The sequence below is a fragment of the Heliangelus exortis genome, chromosome 1, assembly GCF_036169615.1.
Source record: "Heliangelus exortis chromosome 1, bHelExo1.hap1, whole genome shotgun sequence".
NCBI classification, from domain to species: Eukaryota; Metazoa; Chordata; class Aves; order Apodiformes; family Trochilidae; genus Heliangelus; species Heliangelus exortis.
Window position 1 is genome coordinate 71,899,671 of NC_092422.1, and position 26,374 is coordinate 71,926,044.

The 26,374-nt window shown below is 40.3% G+C and overlaps 1 protein-coding gene across 6 annotated transcripts in view; it reads left to right on the top strand.

The window, feature by feature from the left end:
* CLCN4 (chloride voltage-gated channel 4) overlaps positions 1–22,038 on the top strand; it is a 46,959-nt gene extending 24,921 nt beyond the window's left edge. For all 6 annotated transcript variants that reach the window (XM_071747959.1, XM_071747976.1, XM_071747967.1 and 3 more), the window contains 8 exons: positions 1,311–1,433; positions 3,033–3,239; positions 3,332–3,412; positions 4,050–4,595; positions 6,702–6,888; positions 9,456–9,854; positions 16,220–16,436; positions 17,951–22,038. In XM_071747959.1, the coding sequence (XP_071604060.1) occupies positions 1,311–1,433; positions 3,033–3,239; positions 3,332–3,412; positions 4,050–4,595; positions 6,702–6,888; positions 9,456–9,854; positions 16,220–16,436; positions 17,951–18,041 (1,851 nt within the window). In that variant the 3' untranslated portion in view covers positions 18,042–22,038. The remainder of the gene's footprint in view (positions 1–1,310; positions 1,434–3,032; positions 3,240–3,331; positions 3,413–4,049; positions 4,596–6,701; positions 6,889–9,455; positions 9,855–16,219; positions 16,437–17,950) is intronic.
* Positions 22,039–26,374: the final 4,336 nt, after the last annotated feature.

The following is a 26,374-nucleotide window of genomic DNA, read 5'->3' on the forward strand; positions in this document are numbered from 1 at the left end:
CTTCCAAATAAATCCATGAGGGAAAGGGCAGTGGCTCCCTTACCATCTCTTCAATTGGACAGAGGCTTGGAAAATGAGGCTAGCAAGCATTTGTACTGTTAAAGGTTGATTCCTTCCAGGATTCTGAGCTTTTTATGACTGGGAACTGGGCCTGGCCAGCTTTGTTAACTGATTAATGCCTGTTTTCCTACTTGATTTATCATAATGTTGATATCCAGGCTGCTGTCCTCCAGAGCAAAGACAGGGGCCCTGATGTTCTTAAGCAGCTGCGATTGCATCCGGTAGGAAGAGTTCACTTAGAGGTGAAGGATTTGTACCAATTCATGAACTGAGGTTCATCTTGTTTTTCATTCTGTAGTGTCATGTTGTTAGAGGAAACCATTTGAAGGCTTAGGCTCCTGGTAATCAGTCTGATGCCTCTGACGAGATTCTCTTTTGTCCTTGTAGGTGGGGGGTTTAAATTAATCTAAAAATTACGCTTGTAGAGGGAGGGTCATTCTCAGGCAGATTGTAGCAACAGTTTTGACCACTGGAGACAGGTATCAAACTTGAAGGTCACTCCTGTTTTTTTAACTATGGCACTGCACAGTCAAATGTTGCTAATGATCAATAGCATTTCCATTCTCAGTAAGCTATTCAGCTTGGAGAGGTTATTACTGACTGGAATGCTTTTAAAATATCAGGGCCAAAAGGACTGAGATGTGTCTGAGTGGGATCTGCCAAGCTACTGTGTTTTCAACTGATTTTCAACCCTATCATAGATAGCATCATATGGGAGGAAATTATTTATTTATGATTTTACCCTCCCTCTTTGTGAACTGAATTGGCTACTGACATACACAGGGATATTGTTTGAAAAAATCAGCACCTTCGTGAAGACCTGACCTTCAAATACCAGCCCTCAGGAACAGACGCATCAGGTTCTCATTCCCTGTCATCCACCATGGGATGAAACAGCAGGTTCCTTCACGCAGTGCATTTTTTAATAACAATTATCTTTGCCCTTATGACAGACTTGTTTGACATTTTGGGAGTTTTTGAGGTTGATTTAAATTTTTGAGTGCATGAAAGATGCTCTTTTTAAGGTGTTTGGGTCCCTTGCCAACAGACTGTATGGACTGGATCGAGTATGTATGCTATGAGTAATAAAGGTGTTGGAGTATATAAGGCCATTTGTCCCTCCTGAGAAAAATTAGCAGCTAGCATGTGAATGAAAAGACCAGGCTCCATGCCATCACGATCCCTAGAAGAAGCATGAGTTTTACCAACTTGCATTTGTCTAACAATGTTTGTTACTGTTATTTTTCTAGGGTGCAAGTGCTTACATTCTAAACTATTTTCTATACATTATGTGGGCTCTGTGTTTTGCTTTCCTGGCAGTCTCCCTGGTCAGAGTGTTTGCTCCCTATGCCTGTGGTTCTGGAATCCCAGAGGTGAGTTTCTCTTTTTCCATGAATATTCAAAAAAACAAACCAAAAGATAATTTACCACCTCTTCCCTTTCCAGGACTGTACTACGAGGTAGCACAGCTACATAGGAACTGCAGAGTTCCTAACAAGAGGATAGTCTTTGTATCTCCTCTGCCTTCATCCCTTTGTCTAGCATGCCTTTGTGGTGCTAATCTAAATTTTTCATGGTAGAAAATGTTTAAATGCCACTGTGACAGGTAAATGTACATACTTCTTCACTGCCAGAGCTTGAATTAAAATTCAGCAGCTCCCACTCTTCACTTTATGAAATCCAACTTTTTGTAGCTGAAGCACATACTCCCTAGCAAATTATGTAGAATTTTCCTTGGATGAAATTACTTGGGCCAGTTACAAAACCAGTCATCTTCTAGGTTAGGATTTAAAACCAAAATAAAATAAAGAGGGAGGGCTACAAAACTAAGGTTTCCTAAGCTACTGAAAATGTGAGATACATCATTTGGGATGCCTGAAAAGTGTCTGGCTGTCCATCTTCTGCAAATTGTGTCCTTGTATACCATGTCATGCTGGCATGACAGAATTATGGCAACCAAAACCTCTACTTGGTTTTCAATATTTTACATATTGAGCCTCAGTCCCTGCTTATGTTTAAATTAAGAACTCTGTAATTCAAAGAGTATAGCTACTAAATTTTTTAAAAATCGTGGTAGTCTTTTGTTAAAAGTGCTATAGAACCACAGTGATTATTATGTTGAAATCTGGCAGACAGAATCAACAGCCCAAATTTTAGAAATCTTGGCATACTTTTTTTCTTCATTTGCTGGGAATAACATTCAAATATTTCATAAACAATCAGGAAAAAAGCACCGTAAATAATTTGAAATATTTAAACCATTACCATCTCTCAAAGTAACGTGTGTTTGTTACATATTCAATATAGGTGTTTTTTACAAGTTTTCATAGCTAACTGTAAATCTAGTTTCCAAGTAGTAAAATATCTCATGGGAGGTGGTGCTCAGCTCCAGTTCATTTCCAGGGCTGGAGTCCAACCCCAAATCCCACCCTACAGCCTGTGTGCCATGCACATGCATTGTGCTCTATTCTAGCCACTCACATGCAAAATTAAGAGGCAATGTGTAAAAATAAGTTCTCTTGGACTTTCTTGTTTCATAATACTTGCACGCTTTTATGGCATGGCCATTCCAAATATTTAGAAATTTTTTTTTCTTGTTTAACTGGGGTGAATGTGTGGTTGTTTATTTGCTTTTTTCTGCCTTATTAAAGTTGGGTCTAGTTTAACTCTGATCCTATAAGCCATGGAGACACGTAACAGTTTCATATTTCTATTGATCTCTGTCAGACTCCTTACTGACATGGGGGACCACCCATAAGAACACTTGAAGTGTGGTCTGTTTAACAACAGCTCAGCTGTCACTGCAGGAAAGTTGCCCTGCCTACAGCTTCTTTCTCTCCATCACAGTCCCTTTCCAAGCAGTTTGCAATTTTTATTTGTACTTTTTAACTCTGTTGGGGCTTAACTCCATTTGCAAGTTCAGAGTAGAAAAGGTTTCTTCAGGTCTTCAACATGTTCTTCCTGCTTTCCAGATAAAAACCATCTTGAGTGGGTTCATTATTAGGGGCTACCTGGGAAAATGGACACTTTTGATCAAAACAGTCACCTTGGTTCTGGTGGTATCTTCAGGCCTCAGCCTTGGGAAAGAGGGGCCATTGGTCCACGTGGCCTGTTGCTGTGGGAACTTCTTCAGCAGCCTTTTCTCAAAGTACAGCAAGAATGAAGGAAAGAGGAGAGAGGTGAGGTTGGCTCAGATCATCTCTAATTTCCCTGTCCAGATACTCAGTCTTTTGAAGGACTCATGCCTTGTATGTAAATATTTGTTTTGTAGGTGCTTTCAGCTGCAGCTGCTGCAGGAGTTTCTGTTGCCTTTGGGGCCCCAATTGGAGGTGTGCTTTTTAGTCTGGAAGAGGTGAGACTTGGCAGTTCACTTGATGCCTTTTTTTTTTTTTTTTTTTTTGTATTCCTCTTTAGTTTTCAGATACTTATGTCCTGGTTTGGGCCAGGATAAAGGTGATTTTCTGTCTTGTACATAAGTGATTTTCTGTCTTGTACTTAGCTGTCAGCTAAGTCTCTTATAAGACACAACTGTGACAACTTACATGATTTTTTTTTCCCTAAAGCAAAAAGTCATCTTTAATCTCTATTAATAGGAAATAAGCAGGTAATTTAGCACAAATTGAGTAAAGAAAGAGCACTGGCTTCCTGGAAACAAACAAAATTATTTAATCTGGAAACATCACTGTGTTGAGTTTTTTCCAGCTTTCAGCTTTTCAGCATGGGCCAAGCACCTATCTTATGGTCTCTAGCCAGTAACTTTGAATTCCAGTTTATTGATTTTTTTTCACTGGTTACTGCTCCGTATCTGTAATCTGAAAATGCCTTTTCTGATACCTTTGTAAGGAGAGGTGTTCTCAGTAAAGCCAGACACAAAATCAGAGATGAAACACATGCCAGTGGCTTACTGCGTGCCGTGCTCCAGTGAATAATTAAAGCAGACGCCCTCCATCACTCTCAGTGAAGTGTTTACAGTCTCTGCTTGGTTTTAGGTCAGCTACTACTTTCCTCTCAAAACCCTCTGGAGGTCATTTTTTGCTGCACTCGTGGCTGCCTTCACGCTGAGGTCCATCAATCCTTTTGGCAACAGCCGGCTGGTCCTGTTCTACGTGGAGTACCACACGCCCTGGTACATGGCTGAGCTCTTCCCCTTCATCCTGCTCGGCGTCTTCGGTGGCCTCTGGGGGACCCTCTTTATCCGATGCAACATCGCCTGGTGCAGGAGGAGAAAAACCACCAGACTGGGGAAATACCCAGTCCTGGAGGTGATAGTGATAACAGCTATCACTGCCATCATCGCCTACCCCAACCCCTACACCCGGAGGAGCACCAGTGAGCTCATCTCCGAGCTCTTCAACGACTGCGGGGCCCTGGAGTCCTCCCAGCTCTGCGATTACATCAATGACCCAAACATGACCCGGCCTGTGGACGACATCCCTGACAGACCTGCTGGCCCTGGAGTTTACACTGCCATGTGGCAGCTTGCCTTGGCTTTGGTGTTTAAAATTGTCATCACGATATTCACTTTCGGCATGAAGGTAAACTGGGCACAGGCACGGAAGCTGTTGTGAGCTCACAACATGAGGCTGGGGTCTGCCTGGCAGGGTTTGTGTGTCTCTGAACAACACCCAGCCACACAGGGGTAGCTGACATGTCTGCTGGTTCACCCACCCACCAGCACCTTGCTCTGCTGGCCACTGTTGCAGTTAAAAGGGTTCGGCCCTGCTTTTCCCCCTTCTAGTCATCTGCAGCTTTATTAAGTGAGAAAGTGATTTGAGTGTGAATTTAAAGTCTTGCCAATGAGGAAATTCAAGATGATTCCCACTTCAGCTGTCTTTCAGCTCTCTCAGGATTATGGACTGTTTACATTGTTGTTTGTCTTGTTGGATTTATAGGTCTTAACATGCCTCAAGGTAGCTATGCTCAGGGAAGTAATAGCTTTGAATTTACTGATGTACACATAGGAGTAGATGAAAAGTTGTATTTTTAAAATTTTAATGCGCTGTAGCTTGGAAAAAAAAAAAAGCATGAGGGCTGATAGATGTATGATTTGATTATTCTGAATTTGCAACCTTTTCTTTCCCTCCCTCCTCCTCCTCATAACCGAGTGATGAAAGGTCCAAGGACAATTTAATCAAGTTTTCAATATATAAAAAGCTGCTTGTGATAAGTTTTATATATATGATTGTTAGAACCCATGTAAAATACATATCTGTCTGCCTACAGCTCCCATTATCTGAACAATTAGTTCTGGATCTGATTGCAGCAGAGGATGGGAAGTTTTTCTGAGTTATGCATTATATTTTTTGTCAGACTAAAAACTAAAGCCATCTCATCTTTCTCCTAAAACTGAGCTGGAACTAAGAATCCATCTTTTAGAATACCTGTTACTCCCAAAACAATAGGAAGTTGTTGGTGTTTTGCTTTTCTTTCGTGTTTTCTCTATTTGGAATTTTCCTGATGACAAGAACTAAACGGTAGAAAGTCACTTCGGACCAGTGACTGAGTCCTGGTGGTTTCCTAAGCACAAAGAATGAGTAGGATTTTAAGAGCACAGGTGTATTATTTCTGGAGGAGGATCTGAAATGAGATGCCCTTCACTGCAGAAAGTGATTTGTGGTTCTGTTGGCAGCCAGTTGCTGCTATGCTTGTTCATTTGGTTAAAAACTTGTGAGCTTGTTTCTCTGATATGTGGTTATTTATTCTATATATTTATAATTCATTAGAAGTAGTTGACAGTTTCAAGTATTCTTGAAAAGAACAGATAAAATAGCTTTACCCATCAAATCTAGAAAGCTTAATCCAACTCTACCAACAGCATTAATGCCACATGATGGGGAAGACAGCTCCTGTTGTTATCAGCCCTGATAGCCCTGGGCCATGCCAAAGTTGTCAGCTGGGTTGTCTAGGAAGCTCAAGGTGTATTTTAAGAACTAAAACCATAAAACAACCTTTCCTATCTAAAACCAGCAAAAAACTCCAAGCAACCCTTTGCAATAAGTGTCTCTTCTCCACCAGGAAATTTGTCTCCCAACTTGGCAGGTGCGCTTGACATCTAAGAGGAAATGCACTTAGCAAAAGGCATATGGTGGGATGGTGGGGTTTTTTTCATTTCAATACTCTTTTTTTTGTGATTTTTGACTTGTCTGTGTAGCAGACAACAAGGTAATGATTCACAGAACTTCTTGGAAAATATGTAGAAAACTGAGCTGAAGAAATACCTGCCTCTGAGCAGTAAGCCTCCCTTCTGTAAATTTTTATTCTGTGTTTGACATTTAATTTAAAATCAGGTCTGATTTAGCCTGAAAGAGTATTAAAACCATGAAGTATTTCATGTGATAGAGATTGAAGTCAAGGTGTTATTTTCAGTTAAGCTTATTCTCAAGCCCAAGAGAACCATGAAGCTCCTGACTTCATGCTGAGAAAGCAATAAAGGAGAAAGCAGGAGCATCTTGACATTAAAAGCAGACTATTATTGAGAAACACCATTTCCTTATCAATTCAAGTATGATGCAGCAGGTAGGTTTCAAAATTACTTTTAAAAATACATTCATGTTTTTTTAAAGCTATTGATACACACGTAGCCACACCAACTCAGTCCCTGAGCAAGGTCAAGTTGCTCATGTGTCTTTCTCTTATTCAAGATCCCTTCAGGTCTCTTCATTCCCAGCATGGCTGTTGGAGCCATGGCTGGCAGGATGGTTGGGATTGGAGTGGAACAGCTGGCATATCACCATCACGACTGGATCATCTTCAGGAACTGGTGCAGACCTGGGGCAGACTGTGTCACACCAGGACTTTATGCCATGGTGGGAGCAGCAGCTTGCTTGGGTACAGTACCTGCTGATCATTGCTTCGTGCGTGGGAAACTGATGTTTGGTGACATACAAATTGTTAATAAGGTTTTTGTGTCTCTGTTAGGTGCTGTGCTGGTATTTCTGGGCATAATAATTGTGGTGGGCTAAAGCATGCTTCCTTAAATGGTCTCTTCAACAAAAGAGTCTTGCAGTCAACAATGCCTACTCTTTTTAATCTGCCAAAAAGTATGCAGAAGGAAAAAAAAATTAAAGTTGCATGTTTCCAAGAAGGAGTGGGTTTTGGTTTGGTTTTGGTTTGTTATTTGTTTTTTTTTGGGGTTTTTTTGTTTGGTTTGTTATTTGGGTTTGGTTTTTTTTGTTTGGTTTGGTTTGGTTGGGGTTTTTGTTTGGTTGGTTGGTTTTGGTTTGGTTTTGGTTGGTTTGGTTTTTTGTGGGTGTTGGTGTGGGTGTTTGGGGTTTTTTATGTCATGAAATCCCCTGCAGCTGGACTAATTCTATTTCCTACTTTAGACTGTGCTTATTATCAGTGCAGGGAAGAAACTTCCCAGTTCTGGCCAAATTGTAAGCTACACAGAGATAAGTATTCTGAGGCTTATTTTGGCTGTGTGTTACACTATGGTCAACTGGGCTCTCTTTCATTTTTTGTTTTGACTGTGAGGTAAATATCTGATTACATTAAATCAATAGGATTTATTGGATATAACAGGAATGTTCTGTTAACTATTAAAGCAAGATCACTGAATAATACCTCACATATCAAATTTCTCATCATAGATGCAATGGGAACGTTACAAGTATGCCATCTGAACATGTTTTTGCCTGATCAAGTGTTTTTCCTTCTGTATTTGTGGATATACCTCTTTCTGTTGTTGTTGTTGATACCATCATTTGATGATTTAATAGTAGTGGAGAGGCATAACACATGATTAATGTAATTGGGTAGATTTGAAATGAAAGACATACTCGTGGAATAGCTTGAAAAGTTTTGGTTTTGGAGTTTCATGTTAGAAAAGTAGGATCATTTGTGTGATTAGTTACAGAGGACAGAAGGGTAGGATTTGCTTGTCTAAATTTAAGGTATATATTGTAGAGGTCCACTGAGCTAGCTGTGTTGTACCATTCACAGTAAAAATAGAAAAACGAGATACTGGAAAGAATAGTCTCATCTGGCAATAGACATCTAAACCCAAGTGAATTTGGTCTCAAAAGTGTCTTCTTTTTTCCAGAGATTATAAAGGCAATGTGAATCACCTCTTTGGATGTGAACACCTAGAGCAGTGTAGACACATTAAAATAGCAAGGATGAATCTTACTGTCAAAAAGAGCGAAGCACTTCCTCTTGGCCATAAATAATCTTAATGTTCATAAAAGAAATGATACACAAAAATTCTGCTCTGATATTCCAGTTAATCTGCTAGTCAGCAATCACTTCCTCCTTTAAAATGTCCAAATGGAGGTGCAGTAATTTTTACAGTATGGTGAGGTATAAAACAGAATGATCACTACTCATTCTTAAGCCCAAGACATGTCTGGCTTAGAGTAAGAGGTATAGAATAAGTTTTAAATGATCCTTACTCTGGTATCTGTTCTCAGCTTTCCAGAGTCAGAAGTTTAAGGCATTCCTCAGATGGAAGTTATATCCGGATCATCGTGTTGAATAATCAACAATTAAATTTTCCCATATGCTGCCAGATTAAAAGCATCTTTTAATGACCTGTTTCTGATTTCCCTCATCTAAAACGGTGCTGTATTTTGAGGCTTAAAAATAGAAGATTTATTACATTTACCTTTTGAACAGAGGCAAAGAAATGTTACCTAATAATTCAGTGATACATACACACTTGTCTGCTGTTATGTGATTATTTTTATCCTTTAACATAAACTGAAGGACAAAGGAGCTTGATTATGAAATTAATACAGACTGACTAGATTGCAAACTACAGCTACAACCCTCTCTGTGGCTACATGCCTAGATGGCCTCAAACCAAGTTGTATGCAGTTCAAACTGTATGTTACACTGATGTCAAAAGCTAGGATTTTAGCTGTAATATAGCTCTTGCAGTGGCACTAAACTACCCTACCATAGCATTTTGTAACCATGTTGTGTCCCAAGATAATGCTTAGGTTTCTCTTCAGTATGAATGTGACAGTTAAAGCCATGTGAAGTCCAGCTCTCAATGCTCCTATCTATCCCAGTCATGGTTACTTAACTGATTCTTGGAGTCATTTTAGAGGTCTAATGACAGGATTCAGTGTTAGTTTCTCAAGTATCCAGTATAGCTTATTTTTTGGCATGCTTTCTGGTGTGATAGCTCAGTCTTCTAGCGTGTGTTATTTGCTTTTCAAATTCACTAACAAAGATGCTAGCAAGTTCACTCAATCTCTTTGATGAAAATTGCAGCAAATTAAAAATCCCTTCAGTCAAATAAACCCCAAAATACTTCACAAAATATAAGGGCAAGATACTCAGCAGAATAATCTCAGATTTTTTTTTGACGGTAAGACTCAACAATATAAATGAGTAATGCTTAGTATGTATATTTCAAGAAAGGGAAACTTGACTGCTTTTCTTGTTGGCAGGTGGTGTGACACGAATGACAGTCTCTCTGGTGGTCATTATGTTTGAGCTGACTGGAGGCCTGGAGTACATTGTGCCTCTTATGGCTGCAGCAGTCACAAGCAAGTGGGTGGCAGATGCCTTTGGGAAAGAAGGGATCTATGAAGCTCACATTCATCTGAACGGCTACCCATTTTTGGATGTCAAGGATGAATTCACCCACCGAACCCTGGCCACCGATGTCATGAGACCAAGGCGTGGCGAAGCTCCTCTCTCTGTTCTGACACAGGACAGCATGACAGTGGAGGACGTGGAGACACTAATCAAGGAGACTGACTACAATGGATTTCCTGTAGTGGTTTCGAAAGACTCGGAGAGACTTATTGGATTTGCACAGAGACGAGAGCTGATCCTTGCAATAAGTGAGTAAAGTATCAGAGTATGCAAGTTTGATTTTGAAAGGTTAGTATGTTACCGGTGATGTACACCTTGAAGAGTGGATAAATAAGAACCAAACCTAACTTTTTCCCCAAGTCTGTTTTTTTTTAGTTGCATGGACCCATACCTGGAAGTTTTTCTGTTGTAGAATACCACCTGGTCCACTTTTCATAGAATCATAGAATCATAGAATTGGCTGGGTTGGAAGGGACCTCAGAGATCATCAAGTCCAACCCTTGATCCACTACCGCTGCAGTTACCAGACCATGGCACTGAGTGCTACACTTTTGGGGGCTTGACTTTTGGGGGCTTAATTTTGTCATCACTCACAACAGTACAATACAATTCTACTACAGAAAACAAGCAAACCCATCTCATGAGGCCAGAAGTTTTGTCCAGAACCAGATGAAAAGCCACTGCAGTCCTGAGCTTCCTGTAGTATCCATGGGCCACCAGCAGCAGCTGGGGCAGTCGTGAACCTTTGTCACCCTGGGAGGAAGTGAAAGTCTCTGTTCTCTCTGTTGCACTTTGTCAGTGTTTCCTGCATGCCAGCCTTTTGCACTAAGGGTGCAAATCTTTCCAGTGGAGGATACTGTTTGGTAGAGATGGCTGTTCTGTCAAGCACCCAAAGGAAAGCTGTCTAGGTGAGGGTTGGAAAGATATTGAAATAATATAAATAAATATAAATATAAATATAAATATAAATATAAATATAAATATAAATATAAATGAAAGATATTGAATGAAAGCAAGTGTTCCCACCTTCCCACATCCAGGGTATCCAGAACTGCAGAGGTCTGTGAGCCTGGCAAATCATCCCCATGGTCTGCTCCCAATTCTGACAGTCCTGACAGCCTGCTGGGTAGGCAGACAGGCTGCTGGCTGGGCATGGTTGCCTTATACTATCCAGGGGAGTGGAATGTCTGGCATATCCAAATCTCCTTGACATGAGATTATTCCTCTCTGCATGGGCCTGTTTCATCCCATCCCTCTGCTTAAGGCACATTTAAAAAGATGTTGTCTCAGATGCAAACTCCTATATTCTTCAGAAAAGAAAATCCTCTTTTAGACAACCACTTTCCTGCTCACTTCTCACAAAGATGAAATTTGAAGTAACAGTGCTCTTTAAAGCATGTGGGTTTTAATGTGTTTTTTGTTTGTTTCTTTGCTTATTTGTTTTTTAATATTTTTTCTCATCTCCTAATCATTCCAAGTGATTAGACCTACAATTTATATTAGTTTTTAAGAACACTCAGCTGTTGATTTCCTCATCATACTATAGCAGAAAGTCACCAATACTGCATCAATACTACATGAAGAGAAAGAAAACGAGTAAGAGAGCCCAGTTTTCTCTCCTTAAAATGTAGTGCAGAATTCTCTTCATCAAGAAATTATTTCTCATTTTTTTCCCTTCTGTGGTGTAAGTTGTCATTTCAGTTAGAGTGTCATTTCAAAGGAGTGTGGGAATCGTAACTTTTTCATTAGAAATCCACTATCACTGGTTGCTCCTTCCTCCCTCCTCCAAGAACAAAACTCTATGAAGTCATAATCCTCTACATACCAATCTCAGTGTAAGAGGATTTTAAAGATACTGAGAAGAAGTCCAAGGCTGCTACCCCTTTCAAAAAACTGATTTTCTCAGAGGGCTAATCTTCCTTTAGTGGTAACAAAAGATGCCTTGTATAGCCAAGTTTGGAAAGTATGTGTCTGAAGTTTCACCAAATGTGTAAATGCCAAGAGCTGATTCTATTTATAAAATAGTTCATATTTTATCTTGGTTTTGCTAATGATTTTCAGATGTCTTCTGCACTCCCCTGTGAGAAGTAAAAGACCTTAATTAGATGTAGTTATCCTACTATGTGTCTAGCTTTGCACTGTCTGTGCCATGTCATGGCTATAACACTTGATGCCATCCTAACTTTAGAGCCTTTGGCATCTCTCTTGCAGGGACAGGGAGTTATGTCAGTGGGAAAAACTGCATGGAGTGAAGATGCAGAGCCTTCACTTCAAAAGCAGAAAGATCAGATACGGTCCCAAGCAAATCAGAGAAGTTCGAGGAACTAAGTCTTGATTCAGATTATAAATGTCAACATGGCTGAATGGGCTTGCTAGGAGATGTGTGAAAATGTCCAGCTATGCACTGATAACAAAGAAATCAATTACAAATAAACTCAGCAAGCATTTTAGATCAAAATGCTTTCCTGTTCAACAACTCTTTCTTTGGCATTCACATTTTCCAGAGGTAAAGATGCCATTTTCTGATCAGCTTTAATTAAGAACATCTTTCATAGGATCTGATGCAGAACTGAGATGTAAAATCAGAAACTTATCTGCATAGATATGCTTTTCTAAAATCCTCAGCTGTCAGGGACCTTTGGTGACCCTTTTTGTCAGGTTAATTTTTTCTTTTCCTAATTTTTTTTTCCTCTCATCTCAGCTCCTGATGTCATTCTGTGTTTAGTCGTGATAAATGGTTAATATTTCCATTATGGTTTGGGTCTTTGTGACTTAAAATCTGGATTTGGTTTCACTTTTCCAAATGATACAGTATATGGTTCCAGTATAGGGCAGAGCAAAACACAAGTTTTGTACTATGCTAGCAACTTCGTGCTAGCTGATCCTCTTTCACTGAAGGCCAGAGTTGCTTTGCATTTGTTGCAGAAGTTGTCACTGCTCACCATAGAGTAGCTAATGTGTTGTAAACCTTTAGCTCAGCTAGCTTCATAGTTGTGCTCATGGAGCCATACCCTAATTCTCCTTAAACCATAAAATTACTCGCCAAGAGGTAAACATCACACACGGTGAAGTATCTTTTATTCTCTTGTTCAGGTCCGTATCACCTGCTCAGGCTGAGAGCATCCAGAGATTCTGGAATTTTGCCTAGGAACAGTACAAGCCCCTACATATGGAATGCTGTAGCCAGGGAATGAGGTCCTCTAAGGAGCAGAGTCAGGCCCATACCAGTATCTCTCCTTTTACTGCATGTGGCCTGCAGAATGCTTCCTCAGTTTGAGTTGGATTTAGTGCCTCCATATGAGAACACTTTGCACTATGTAGAGATTTGCTGTCAACTGTGAAGCTTCAGCTTCTTTCTCTGGCCCAATAAATTGTTTATCAGCAGTGTGGTGGCCCAGGGAATACTCTGGGGATGTACTTCAGTTCCCTCACCCAACAGACTTCTTGGATCAATGCAATAGTTGCTGACTCCTGCATCAGAAAGGAGTTCTCTCACAGCTCTGCCTTGTGATTGACCCCTCCATAATTTCTTTTTCACTAAGTGGAGCACTAAGCATGCTCTAGAAATGCATCCAGTCCCTGCAGACAGAATGGCAATGCCACTTCCACTTGCTCAGAAGCACCTTCAGGAGAATTGTGTCCTTCTACTGCTCTGTGTTGAGCAGGTAAGGAGATTGGGTGTTCTGAGTCACCCTTTGGGAACAGGTGTCTACATTGTAGATGGCACCTATTTTACAGCCTAATGGAGAGGAGTAATTGACCCCATAAAGCACTTCTTAACTTTGGCCAGCTTCAGAGGTATCATACAAAAGGCAATCTTGGGTGCAAGCCAGGTGGCCTATATAATGTACTTCTCCCAGTGTGGAGGTGGGAGCACAACATAGTTAATACAGGCTGTGAACTGGCATCTCCTGAATTGTGTGGCTGTTTTGCATTTGGAGGAACTAATTGACTCTCAAGCTATAGAAAGAGCCTTCTGCACAGATTACTCTGTAAAACCAGACATCATCATCCATTTTCTTTGCTCTTTCTGTTAAGCTATTTCTGTGTTTCTGATCCACTGACTGCAAAAATGATCTGTTCTTCTGTCTTACCTTTACTCTAACTTCCCCATCCAGTAAGACTGCATGCAAAGTCCGTAATTTTTTTTATTTTGCTCCATGGTACTACATCATTCAAATTTCTCAAGAGGGATGCTTGACTTTGAGGAGTGAAGTCATGGATTCAGCTAATCACTGTTGCCCGGGGTCATCGCTGCCTTGGGAACAGCAACATGGCAACTGAAATGCTGGGGCCTGTTGCTTTGGGTGCAGCTTTGGGAAGGAAATACCTAGCTGTCAAGAGTTTTTATCAAAGGGTGGGAGTTAGCTTCAGTTTGATTAATGTTACCTCTTACCACAGATCATATATCAAAGAGCTATGCAGGCATGTTCACACTTGAAACTGGATGTATGAATCAAAACAAGATGAGACAAATTCAGTATCATTCCTTTAACTTGCAATGGGTCTTGTAATATGTGGGGTGAGAAGGTTGAAATTCATATACTGTACTGATATTAGGTTTGAGCCAGCACTCCTCCAGTTCCAGAAATATTACAAGACAATGATCATTAAAGGAAAAAAAAAATGCAGCTGGAACATGTTGGAAACCATTACTGTCTACACATTACAAGTCACAGAAGCAGGTTTATGCACTTTGATTTATGGCAATGAGTTCCAAGAATATATACATACGCTTTGAGCATGTCTGATTTGCTATACCACTCAAGAGCAGGAGCAACCTATATTAATCAAAGATAATAATTCTAGCCACTTCCAAGAATTTATACCAAAAAGAAGAAAGAGTTAGATCCTCAGAGCCAAACATGATATGCTTATTCTGGGGAGAGAGAAGTTGTCTATCATTTGGAAATCCACCTTATATATTGGTCACATGTGTAGGGGTGAGTAGAAATAAGGTAAACACTACAAAGAAAAGAAACCACTCCAATGCTAAGAATACTTGTTGAAGCATATTTTAAAAAGGCTTACACTGATCATGTAAAGTCCAGATGTAGTATAAAGTTCACTTCAGAGTTTGAACAAAGTATGAATGATGGCTCTGAAAGTAGTCAAATATGCACTGTTGAAAAAAATGTATCAAACTCATTTACTGCTATATATTGTTCCTTCCTTTCCTGTTTTCCTTTAAACGAGATGCTAGATTTTTCTGCCCTTTTAAAATCTAGATATGAAAACTCTATTTAAGGCACTAAGCACAAACCCACAAAATTCACCCTGCATGTCAGAGAGGTGTGCTGGTATAGAACAACACCCACACCAACCTCAAGTTCTTGGAATGTGAATTTGTCTTTCCTTAGCTTTGTGTTCGTAAGTATGGTCACCATGCCCAGATTTTCTGTGTCAAAGGCTTTACTGAAGTCCAGAAACACAAAATAAAGGCTTCAGTAAAGCCTTTGACACTGTCCCCCATAACATCCTCATGGAAAAGCTGTCTGCCCATGGCTTGGATGGGCATATAGCTCAGTGCTGGGGCCACTCCTATTTAACATCTTTATTAATGATCTTCATGAGGGGATTGGATGAACCCTCAGTAAGTCTGCAGATGACACCAAGCTGGGAGGGAGTGTCCATCTGCTGGATGGTAGAAAGGCTTTACAGAAGGACCTGGACAGACTGGATCACTGGGCTGAGACCAACTCTATGAAATTCAATCAGGCCAAGTGTCAGGTCCTGCATTTTGGTCACAAGAACCCCAGGCAATGCTACAGACTTGGAAAATGGTTGGAAAGCTGCCTGGCAGAAAAGTCCTTGGTGTATTGGTTGACTGTTGGCTGAATATGAGCCAGCAATGTGCCCAGGTGGCCCAGAAGTCCAGTGGCATTCTGGCTTGTACCAGAAATTGTGTGCCTGGCAGTAAGAGGGAAGTGATCCTGCCCCTGTACTCGGCACGGGGGAGGCCCCACCTCGAGTACTGTGTTCAGTTTTGGGCACCTCAGTACAAAAAGGACATTGAGGTGTTGGAGCGAGTCCAAAGAAGGGCAACAAAGCTAGGGAAGGGTTTGGAAAACGTCCCCTTTGAGGAGTGACTGAGGGTGTTGGGGCTGTTTAACTCTGGCGAAAAGGAGCCTGAGGGGAGACCTTATCATTCTTTACAAATACCTGAAAGGAGGTTGTAGTGAGAGTGGTGTTGGTCTTTTCTCACTGGTGACAGATGACAAGGCGAAATGGCTTCAAGTTGCATCAGGGGAGGTTTAGGTTGGATATCAGGAGAAAATTCTTTACAGAAAGGGTTGTTAAGCACTGGAACAGGCTCCCCAGGGAGGTGGTTGAGTCTTCATCTTTGAATGTGTTTAAAAATCATCTGGATGTGGTGTCTGGGGACATGGTTTAGTGGTGGGTCATCAGAAATAGTGTAATAGGGTTGGGATGAGGTTGGACTTGATCATCTTGAAGGTCTTTTTCAGCCTGAGCAATTCTATGAGTCTGTGATTTGCCCTACTCCACTGAGAAGTCTGAGAACATTCTGCTGTGAGCCATACTCTCCAAAGGGTTTTTTTGGTTTGTTTTGTTATCAAACCTAACCCATTACCTTCATCTCTCCGTTGTACAGAGAACGCAAGACAGCGTCAGGATGGGGTGGTGAGCAACTCCATCGTGTATTTCACAGAAGACCCCCCAGAGCTGCCCCCCAACAGTCCTCATCCACTGAAACTGAGGCGTATTCTCAACCTGAGCCCTTTCACTGTCACTGACCACACCCCGATGGAGACTGTGGTAGACATTTTCCGGAAACTCGGACTGCGGCAGTGTCTGGTCACTCGCAGTGGGTGAGTAGATGCTGAATTAAGCAAGCTTAGAGAATCTGAGGAGATTTGCTTCAGCTTTAACAAAAAAAGATGCCTTTTCCTGTTTAGAGCCAAGTATAGACAGTAGCTAATTAATCAGCACCTCTGAGACAGTCAAGTGACTATTTTGACTTCTGTTTGTGAATGGAAGAATGAGGGAAGCTCACCCAGTGTTTCTCCAGGGCAGCAAAAGAAGTCAGACTCAGAACTAAAATGGCCCTTGCCAGGCATCATGTTTCATTCTGTTCTCCCAAATCCTTAGGGTATTGTCATTTAGATAAGGTAAACATAAATACAAAATGAAATGTTCTGACTCCCACTATCACCAAGTTTTCAACAGAGGCAGATCTGGAAAATAGTACTGTTCGCAAAATCTATGTGCCTGTTTCTAGACATTTAGCTAGATTAGATGCTTGTGAAGACTGTGACAGAGAGGTCAGTAGAGGAAAATTAATCTGCTCGGCTTTCTTTAAAGCCAAATGGAAAGGCATATAAACCAAAGTCCACAAAAAACAGCTGAAGAAGTATAGGCAAACAAGAAATTAGAAGAGTAGAAAGCTTCAGGATATGCTCTAGAAAACTGCAGAACGTGCACCCTACAGTTCCAATGGGATTTGAGCTATTTTGGGACTATTGCTCATCCCAGAATCAAGTGGTAAGAAGAAACTTTACAACAGGAGAGCAAAACCAGAGCCATGATTTTCACATGTAGGAGACTAATATTTCATCTTCTACATAAAGCTTTTTATTGTTCACATATACTGTGGCTGTTACTGTCAATACTGTGTCCTCACCATTAAGACAACAAGGATATTATCTGGACACAGATTTAAGTTCTGATTTTAAGAGATTGCATTTGGAAATTTTGATCTTCAGTTCTAGCACTTAGAAGAAATGAAAAGTGGAAAAACATTGACATAGTTTAGAAATGCTGGAAATAAAAGCCTTTGAATACCGAGGGTTAGGAGATTTTTGAATCCGGGGGCCACGCATGCTATAGTTCTCATCTTTCTTTACACATATACTTTATTTAGGTTTTACATAAATGAGAAAGTGTCACTCTAATCTGATGGAATTATTCTGTTGGACAGTGAGAGTTTCAAAAAGTCTGTACTTTAGCTTAGTTCATATATCAGAAAATACCATGCCCTATCTCAGGGCACTGGTGCCTTGGTTTTGTGCTACTGGGTCTCTGCAGCCTGAGCCTAAGGAAAATAATGACTGCTATATATAGTGTCAGTAGCTGTGGCTCCTCATCACTCAGTCACGTTCCCAATGAAAAAAAATTAACACCACAAAATATTTTACTTAATGATCATGGCCAGTATAGTAAAAATGCAGAAGGTGAAAATGCTTTTTATAAAAGATAATAATTATGGAATGGATGAGATGGATAGTGCTATAATACTGACAAAATGTCCCTGCAGCTGAACAGGACAAAAAAAGGGATGATATATGAGATGACTGTTGACCTTTCCTTTCTTTTTCTCCTCTAGGAGGCTGCTGGGTATCATAACTAAAAAGGATGTATTAAGACATATGGCTCAAATGGCAAACCAGGACCCTGAATCTATCATGTTTAACTAGACTGGTAAAGGAAGAACTAAGTAACCCCAAAGGAATCCCTTCTAGATTAACACAAAGGCTACGTTTGGTGTTTCATTTGTTTAAAGAGAAAATGTAACGTGTATGAGGAACGGCCCAATATGCCTCTGAGAGGGGGAGTGGATACAGGATGGCACTTATTTAATGAGGAAGGCAGTTTAGAAGCTCTGAGCAGCTGCAGACATCAAGATGTGTCTCCTTAATGAGGCTCCCAACAGCTCAGCTGGAGTGTTGCTGGGTGTAAGGGATGTAGTGCTTAGAGAGAGAGCCAGGGGTGCCAGTGGGATGCATCAGTGTTCACAGCAACTCTTGAGGCAGGTGTGAAGATTAGCAGACACTGTTTATGTACAAGCTGTTAACATACAGAAAGATTTGTATTCCAAACTAGAGAGTGTATATGAGTAACATCAGTTTTTCTTACTGAAATCATGGTTATTTATTTGAGACTGAATGATAACATTTTCACGAGGGAGAAAAATAATCATATTTTAAAATGAAAACTTTTGGCATCTTCATGTATTTTTGTAAAAGTTAAGTGAATCAAGACTAGAGTTAAGGGAGCAAGAACACACTTCAACTCACTCCAAAACTGCCCCCTTCTCCCTGCTTTAGTCCTTCGAATTTTATACAGTTTAGCATTTTTGTCAATCAGCTTCCCTTTACTGATGTTGAGATGTGACTTACTTGTAAGGTTATATTATTTCTCTATGCAATTTTGCATACAGGTACTGTAATATTTAGTATTGGGGGGTTGCTGTGGTAACTGGAAAAAATACAGAAGCCTGTGGAGGAATCTTCAAGGGCACTGAAGGGACATTTGTATCCAGCTTTCATCAAAGTTAGTGACAAGAGACTGAATCCCTCACCTGTCTCCCCTTAAGTACATGATAATTTATCACAAAGTAATGAAGTTCTATATTGATTCCTGATTCTCCATTTAGTTCACAATTTTCTTTGCATTTGTGTGCACCTGCCAAGAGGTTGCTGAAGTCAATTTAACAATCCCATACATTTATTCTGTAGAAGATCTACTCTTTATGCATCTGCCAGTCACAGGACTGTGGAATCCACAACCCCCAGTCAAAACCTCGAAGTCACTCAGGTAAAAATGCTAATTTTTCCTAAACCCTTGTTCTGGTCTTATGTGAGATGCACAGAGTAAACATTGTCTGTGTTAATATACCAGCACTTTATTGCTATGAGTATCATAAGACTAAACTCTACTCTCAAGTAGCACATAATCCACCCTGCCCAGTTTTTGCTTGGTAACTGTAAGCTTAGAGACTAGAAAGAGGTTAAATCCTAACTTAGATGCCCTGAATCCCTTTCAGATCCTCAAGAGAGTCTGGAGTCTTCATTTAGGTATCTAAGACTTCTGGTATTTTTGTTCACATTCATAGAGATACTGGTAGCTCAAGTCTATTGGATCCAAATATTCTTTATGGACAGGGATGAGAGCCTGTTCCTTACTCCAGACAGAAGCCAGACTGTTGATCCAACCTGTATGCATTGTGCATGATTATTGTGTCCCTGAACTGAAGACAACCAGCCAGGTGCACCCTGAGTTAGATGCCCAAAATTACATATCTCAAATTCCTCCTCTTATCTCCAGTGAACCTGCTTCCTTCTGGCATGTATCCTACTGCATTCACACAAAGTATGGCCCAAAGTGTTTAAGTGAAAGAAACGGAAGTAAAGGGATAATTTTAATCTGCTAAGTACTCCATTTAACAATAGTGTTTGCAAGAGTCTGACACAAATATATGTAGCTCTGGCCAAAGCCCATAAATGTTTCAGTGTATATATTTTGTTCACTGAACATCTGCAGTACAATGTATTATTAAAGGGATATTGTTAAAACTATGTAAACTACAGAACTGAGCAACCCTTTTCTTCTGAAAATAGGAAGTACACCATAATATTGTTGTTTCTTTTGTTTTTCTGTGAAGCTGTCATCAGTCTAACTCACCAAAACCCACCAAGTCAACAACCAAGCTCATAAACATTGGATACCCTCATTTGAACAGACCTGTGATCCTAAAAATCAGTGCATTCCCACCACTAAACCCAAAATGGGCTTAGTGCAAATGTCATTCCATACCCAAAGCCAGAATCTAAGGGGTTTAGGCTAAGATAAACAGGCTGACTTTTGAGAGCAATCTTGCTCTGAAATTAAAACTGAAGGACTGTGTTTCACTTTTCACTTTTATAGCTCTTAATGTCAATACATACATGTTCTTCATCTTCCATATGTTTACCTATGAAACAAGTGTGTGCACTCTCCCCACTTGAAGACTAAAATACCTCTTTTGTTCATAAGCCAAGAGAAATAAATTGAGAAGTGAATTAATCTGCTATTTGAAATCAAACTCAAGGCTTCATGTCTGTGAGGTAAAAGGAGAGGTCCAAAACCTTCCCTGTTAGCCAAGAAAATCTCAGTCCATGCTGAATTAGCGTTGGCAGAGCTAACTCTGAAAAGCATTGACAGTACTGAGGGCAATGTTTGCTAACAACCACCAGGATGGTGTGTCAGCACTGAAAAAAATTGTCATTTCCTGAGAAAAAGACACTGAGTCACCTAGCTGAGGTTGAATTTTGCCATGAATACAAACTCACTTGGGATATCAGCTCAAACTGACTTAGGCATAGGTATAAATTTGGTGGCTAATTCCCATTAATATGCAGATGCCTGATCCATTAAAACCAACAGCCCTGGGGTAACTTTTTGCCTTAGAACTCATACAAGGAGCCCTCAGGCTTAGAAGCAGGATCCATAAAACCAGCATGGTAAGAAACAACAACAGAAGGAATTGAGATTTGTGCACTTACTGCTGCTGCAGTTTGATCCTAGGAGTAGCTCCAATGCAGAAGACAAGTAAATGGAGGCCCAGCTTTTTTCCATCAAATGTGTTGCTCTTAAGATGGAATGGTTTCAATATCTCAGAGATCAAGGAAAAAAAGCTTTGGATGTTTAACTGTACGTGCGTGTCTGGACTGCTTGCTCCTTGTTCAAAATACTTTAAACCTCCTTAGAGCAGAGACTGATGCCTAGCTCTCCAGCCATAGCTAACTTCAGCTGCTTGGCATTTTCAAGGCTGAGGTGATGCTAGAATGACAAGGGTTTTGAAAATGGACAAGCCTTGCTGATTAGAGAACTCAGCACTTCAGCCACTTCCAGAGACAATAATTGGCTGTCTTTCTACTGAGCTTCCTCCATGCTACAGTCTTCATTGCTCTTTTAGCTTGAGTGGCTGAATGGAAAACACTCTTAATATAAATTAATAACACTTTTCTCAAAAAAATGCAGTTCTGATCTATTATTTCCCCATAACAAGCCCATTATCAGCCAGTGTTTTCTGTCTTTATTCCCAAATATGTCTCAGAAGTTACCGAATGGACTCCAAGAGACATAGATCTCAGCCTCAAGTATTTGTTTGAATTTTTAGAGCTCAAATAGTCACATATCTGATCAATCTGAGAGTTATGTAAGTACTTCAGTGTATAGTGCTCACTTTAGGCAACCTCAGTTCTGTCCTTGTGTTCAAGCAGCTGGGTTTTGAAGATGTCAAAATAAACAAGAGGAAAATACCTTTAAATTATGCAAGTTCAGTATTGTACCTTTGTTTTGCATGAACTGTCTTACAGTTACATTCAATTCCAATGTGTACTTGAAGCAAGCTGTACTGAAAAGTTTATTATTGAAGTACAGAACATGGATGACAGTAGCCAAACCCTTTGGCTGTCACAGTGGTATTAATTATTAATTCTTATGCTTTGTTGAAGCACAGAAATGCTACAGATTTAGTGGAGACCCACTGATTCAGTGTTGGAATGACACTATAATTATGAATATTGTTTTGCTTTGGTTTTGTTGTGCTTTTTTTTTTATTTATTATTGTAGAAAACAGTATATATGTTGCACCTTACAAAAAACAATGTTTGGACTCTATTTTTTAAATAAAACTAACTTACATGGAAACATTTCTTGAATTTCTTATTAATTGGAGAAGTGTTTCATTTAATGTCTCTGTATGATTTTGACGTTTTCTTTTCCCAGTTGTAATGATAACTCAAGCCAGATGAATGATTTAGGATATCTAATTCAGTTATGGGTTAGCTAGTGTAAGGAGACAGTAAAGTTCACACAGTGGACTTCAAGGAATCAGCTGTAACAGTTGGCTGTTTTCGTTTCAGAGAGAAATATTTCCAGCATTGTTCAGTCCATTATTAAAGAAATCTCTGAAGAAAAGAGACAACTTTTCCTACCAGGTTGTTCAGTTTAAAATAACCATTACAGTTCTTTAAAGCTAGATGTTGCAGAGCCCTTATGATTTAAGTTTTTGTATATTTTTCAGTTGCACTTTAATTTAGAGCTAAACTCAAAAACTGAAAATGGCAAGTTCAATCATGCCCACTTAATTGGATGAAACATTCCTTAACTCTCTGTTAGAGGCTAACCTTTAGGTAGCAGCAAAGAATATGGGCTTCATCCTCATTAATGTATTAACAAAGCAAGTAGAAAGGCACTATGGCTTTGTGCAAATGAAGCATTACTCAATGGTTTATCCAAAAGAAGCATTGCAAATTTCAAGACATTCTCAATAGAACAAGTTTGATAAAATTGATATAATCAGCAATATCCTAGTTTAAGGTAAATTACTAATTTCAGAAACTGCTCCTGGAGTCCCAGGGCCTCTAGCTTCTTCCATGGATTGCTCTGGCCCTACCACGGCCAAATGCACACACCAAAAAAGATGCACACACAGCCAGGAGGCATCAGGTGTGATGCAGTTTATATAAAAAGTAACAGTTCATAGTTTGTAAGGTGGTGACAAGAGACTGAGCCTTAGACCGATCTGTCATCACTTGTGATGGCACAGCTGAGAAATGGAAAAGAAAATGCTGAAAGGAATTCAGCACTGCCCTGTTACAGCTGTGCACACTGCTCCTCACTTCATCTAAACTAAATAGCCTATTGCCACCAATGTGCCATTTTTCTCCTTTAGAGGGACCTTTCGCCCCGTATTTCCTACAAGCACAATTATTCCCCCATGTTGTCCTGCTCCTGTATTTCAAAAGCAATCTTGTTTCCAAGTCCTCTCCACTGTGGTGGCCCAGATGCCCACCAAGTGTTTTAGAGACACTGTATCCCACACAAGAAAGGTACCTTGGGTGGGTGGGACCCTTTCACAGCATACAGTATTTTGTATTGCTCACTGGAGGGGATGGCAAACATGGTGTTACTGGCACTGCTACACTGCATTGAGGTTTTTTGTTGCTTTTTGGCTTGCTATCTTAATGCAATACCTGAAGGACAGAATCTTCAGAAAAATAGCTGCTGTATTTACACAGATCAATATATATGTATTCATCATCTCGATCAGTATCTAGTGAATTCACAGTGAAGGCAACCAAGAGGCTGTGAGAATTGCATCCTCTGACTATTAAAGCAGTTATAAGCTCTTAGGCAGAAGGAGCAGGAATTGCTGACCTGTAGCTGCAGCATTTAGTTAACTCTGCATCCTCCTTTACTCTCTCTTGCATTCTGAGTATAATTAATATGCTCAGATTGAGCACAAAATAAGCCCAATTTGAGCACAGTTAATGATTTCAACCCTTGCTGTCCTCAGAATTTTTTCATATAGTCAGGGTCAAAACAATCTCTGTGTTCCTACAGGTACAGTGCTTTCCCTAGGAACAGCAGTTAACTGGTTAGGAAGACACCATCATATGTGACAGGCAGTTTGGGGGAGTATAGATATTTGGCACTTCAACAGTGTTTCATGAGAGAAGTAATTCTGCAGCCTGAAAAAACAGCGCATGGCTCTTAGTGGGGATTTGGAAAGCCCTTGCAGTACATTTCTGGCTGCACAGCACTCAGAACAAAGTCTGCATGGGCCAGCCATTATAACACAACATGTACCCTACAGATTACCTAGCCTTTCTTAATCCACAAAGATTTAGTAAAGGGCACAGAAAAAATGTGCAGATTGCTTAGGAAATTAGTTGGTCTATTATATTAGCTAGCCAGAGTTGTTTTACTCTCTCAAAGTAAGTTACGTCCACAAGGACATCCAAGTCTCAGAACCATCATCTGTCAAGTGTCCACTTGCTAGTTTCATCATGAGGAGGGAGTAATACCTAAAATAAAGCTAAAATACATCTATTAAGTACAACCAATATTACTTTTTTTTTTCCCTAATGTATTCCAAAAGACAACTTTTCCCCCCTCTGAAGTAAGCTTGCTCTTTCAACAAGTGCTAGTGAGGACTTGGCTGTGACTGTGCTGCACACAATTTGATGTGGAGTGCTGCAGGACTGTGTGTCAAATGCTAGCTGAGGGTTTCTACTGTGATAAAGACAGGAGAAATGAGTGGCTAAAATAACTGTGCCATGGGAAAGGACCACATTTCTTAAATTTGTGACAAATAACATGGAAAAAGTATTTCCCTACTACGAGGCCTTATGATTAATAAGGAATATTTATGATTGTATAATTAGCAAAGTCGCTTTTTGCTTACCTCTCAGATGAGAAGATTAGGCAGCAAAATCTCTGAGTGAATTAGAGGGGACAACCAGACTCCTGAAGTCTGCAAGTCTGGAAAAAGACATACCAAAGCTCTACTGCAATTCAGAGGTGAGATCGAGGACTCAAACTCTGCCAAAGGCCCCAGAATGGCCCCTGTCAGCACTGAGTTTCAGAAAGAAACAAAGGTCAAGAGGTCCCATCACCAGCCCTTTCCTTTTTCATGGTAGCCTCGTGGTTAGAGATGCCTGGGATGTGGCAGAGCTGGGATCTAGTTATGGCATTAGGTAAATAAGCCACATAGTTAGGTAAATAAGCCACTTAGTCTTCTAAGTTTTGAATGAGACCTGAACTTCTGGCATATAAGCACAGCTCTCTTAGCCAGGTGCAGCTCCTTCTTTGGTAACCTCTGCTCTGGTTGACTTTCTGGCAGGCCAGAAGGAGCATTTGTAGAATCATCCTTGGAGATGTCTCAGCTGACTGTTCTGACTCATGCAGATTTTATATCTTGATGTTTATAAGGGCATTAGACTCCTGCTTATCCACTCATAGTTACCAGACTTTGTGTGTGTCTGTGTGTGCCCATCACATTTTTTAGGCCTTGCTGTAGCCTGAACACAGTATTGGGCTTCATGTAAGTACAGTTACAGGAACAGACTAAAGTTTGAATTTGATTCTGTAAGATTAGGCACTTTTGAAAATCCTGCTTTCCAGACCAATAAATAGCTGGCCCACTGTTTCTGATTCCTTAAGGTGTTTCACTGGTCCAGACTATTCAAGTGGTCAAATTGTTGAAAAAAACCCTAAAAAACCAAAGGCAAACAAAACACCTAGCAAACATTTGTCATTGAACAGAAAATTTAGTCTTCATCAATGCACTCCCTGCTTGAAATCAACCATTGTTTGGATTATTGTAGTAATTTATGATTTTTAAACCCTGTCCTATAGTTAATCACTGTTTATTAATTTTTGATTTACTAAATTAACTAATTCAAGTGGTACCATAATTAGAGGTAGAACAAAGGTAGAAACACTGTATGGTTGAAGATTTTCCACATCACAGATAATCAACATTGAATCAGAATTATGTTTTGACCCCATCTCAACTTTTAAGGAATGCTACCACAAACCACTAGTCACAGGAGCACAAGAAACAAGTCATTATCTCTGCTGCACCTCTCCTTGCCAAGCCTGCAGGTACAAATGCACATAAAACCATTCCCTTTCTCCCTGCCAAGCCAGGTTTGGGCAATTGAAATCCCTCCACTTTCAAAAGCTGCAGCAACTCCTGTCTAGAGAATCTCTCCATGCCAGACTGTCTCCTTCCAGATACACAGGCACCATTCCCAGTGTACCAGTTTCCCCTCGGCATAACGATAACCAGGTAAGGCAGGTAACAACCTACCTATCTTCCTCCTCCTTTTCTCACTTCACTGCTCTGCTTGGAGTGCATCTGCCTTTCTCCTTCTTCAGCATCCAGTCCCAGCCCCCTCTGCCCCTCTGCTGCAGCTTTTCTGTAATAAGCTAAAACCCCCCAAACCCCAAACAAATCAACACAGCTGCTCTTTCTGTTGAAGTGGGACTACTGTGCAGAATGCAAATTTGCCAGGAACAAAGTCTTTAACTAAGCAGTAGTCTAGTTCCCACTGAATAAACATTCAGCACTGGTGAATTGTGAAAGACAAGCTGTTGAGGGACCAGCATCAGATGCCAGCTTGCTCATCTGATAGCCTGGTATGTACAAGACCACATTAACAGGTTTCTTCTCACTTGCTGTTCTGGCTTTGTG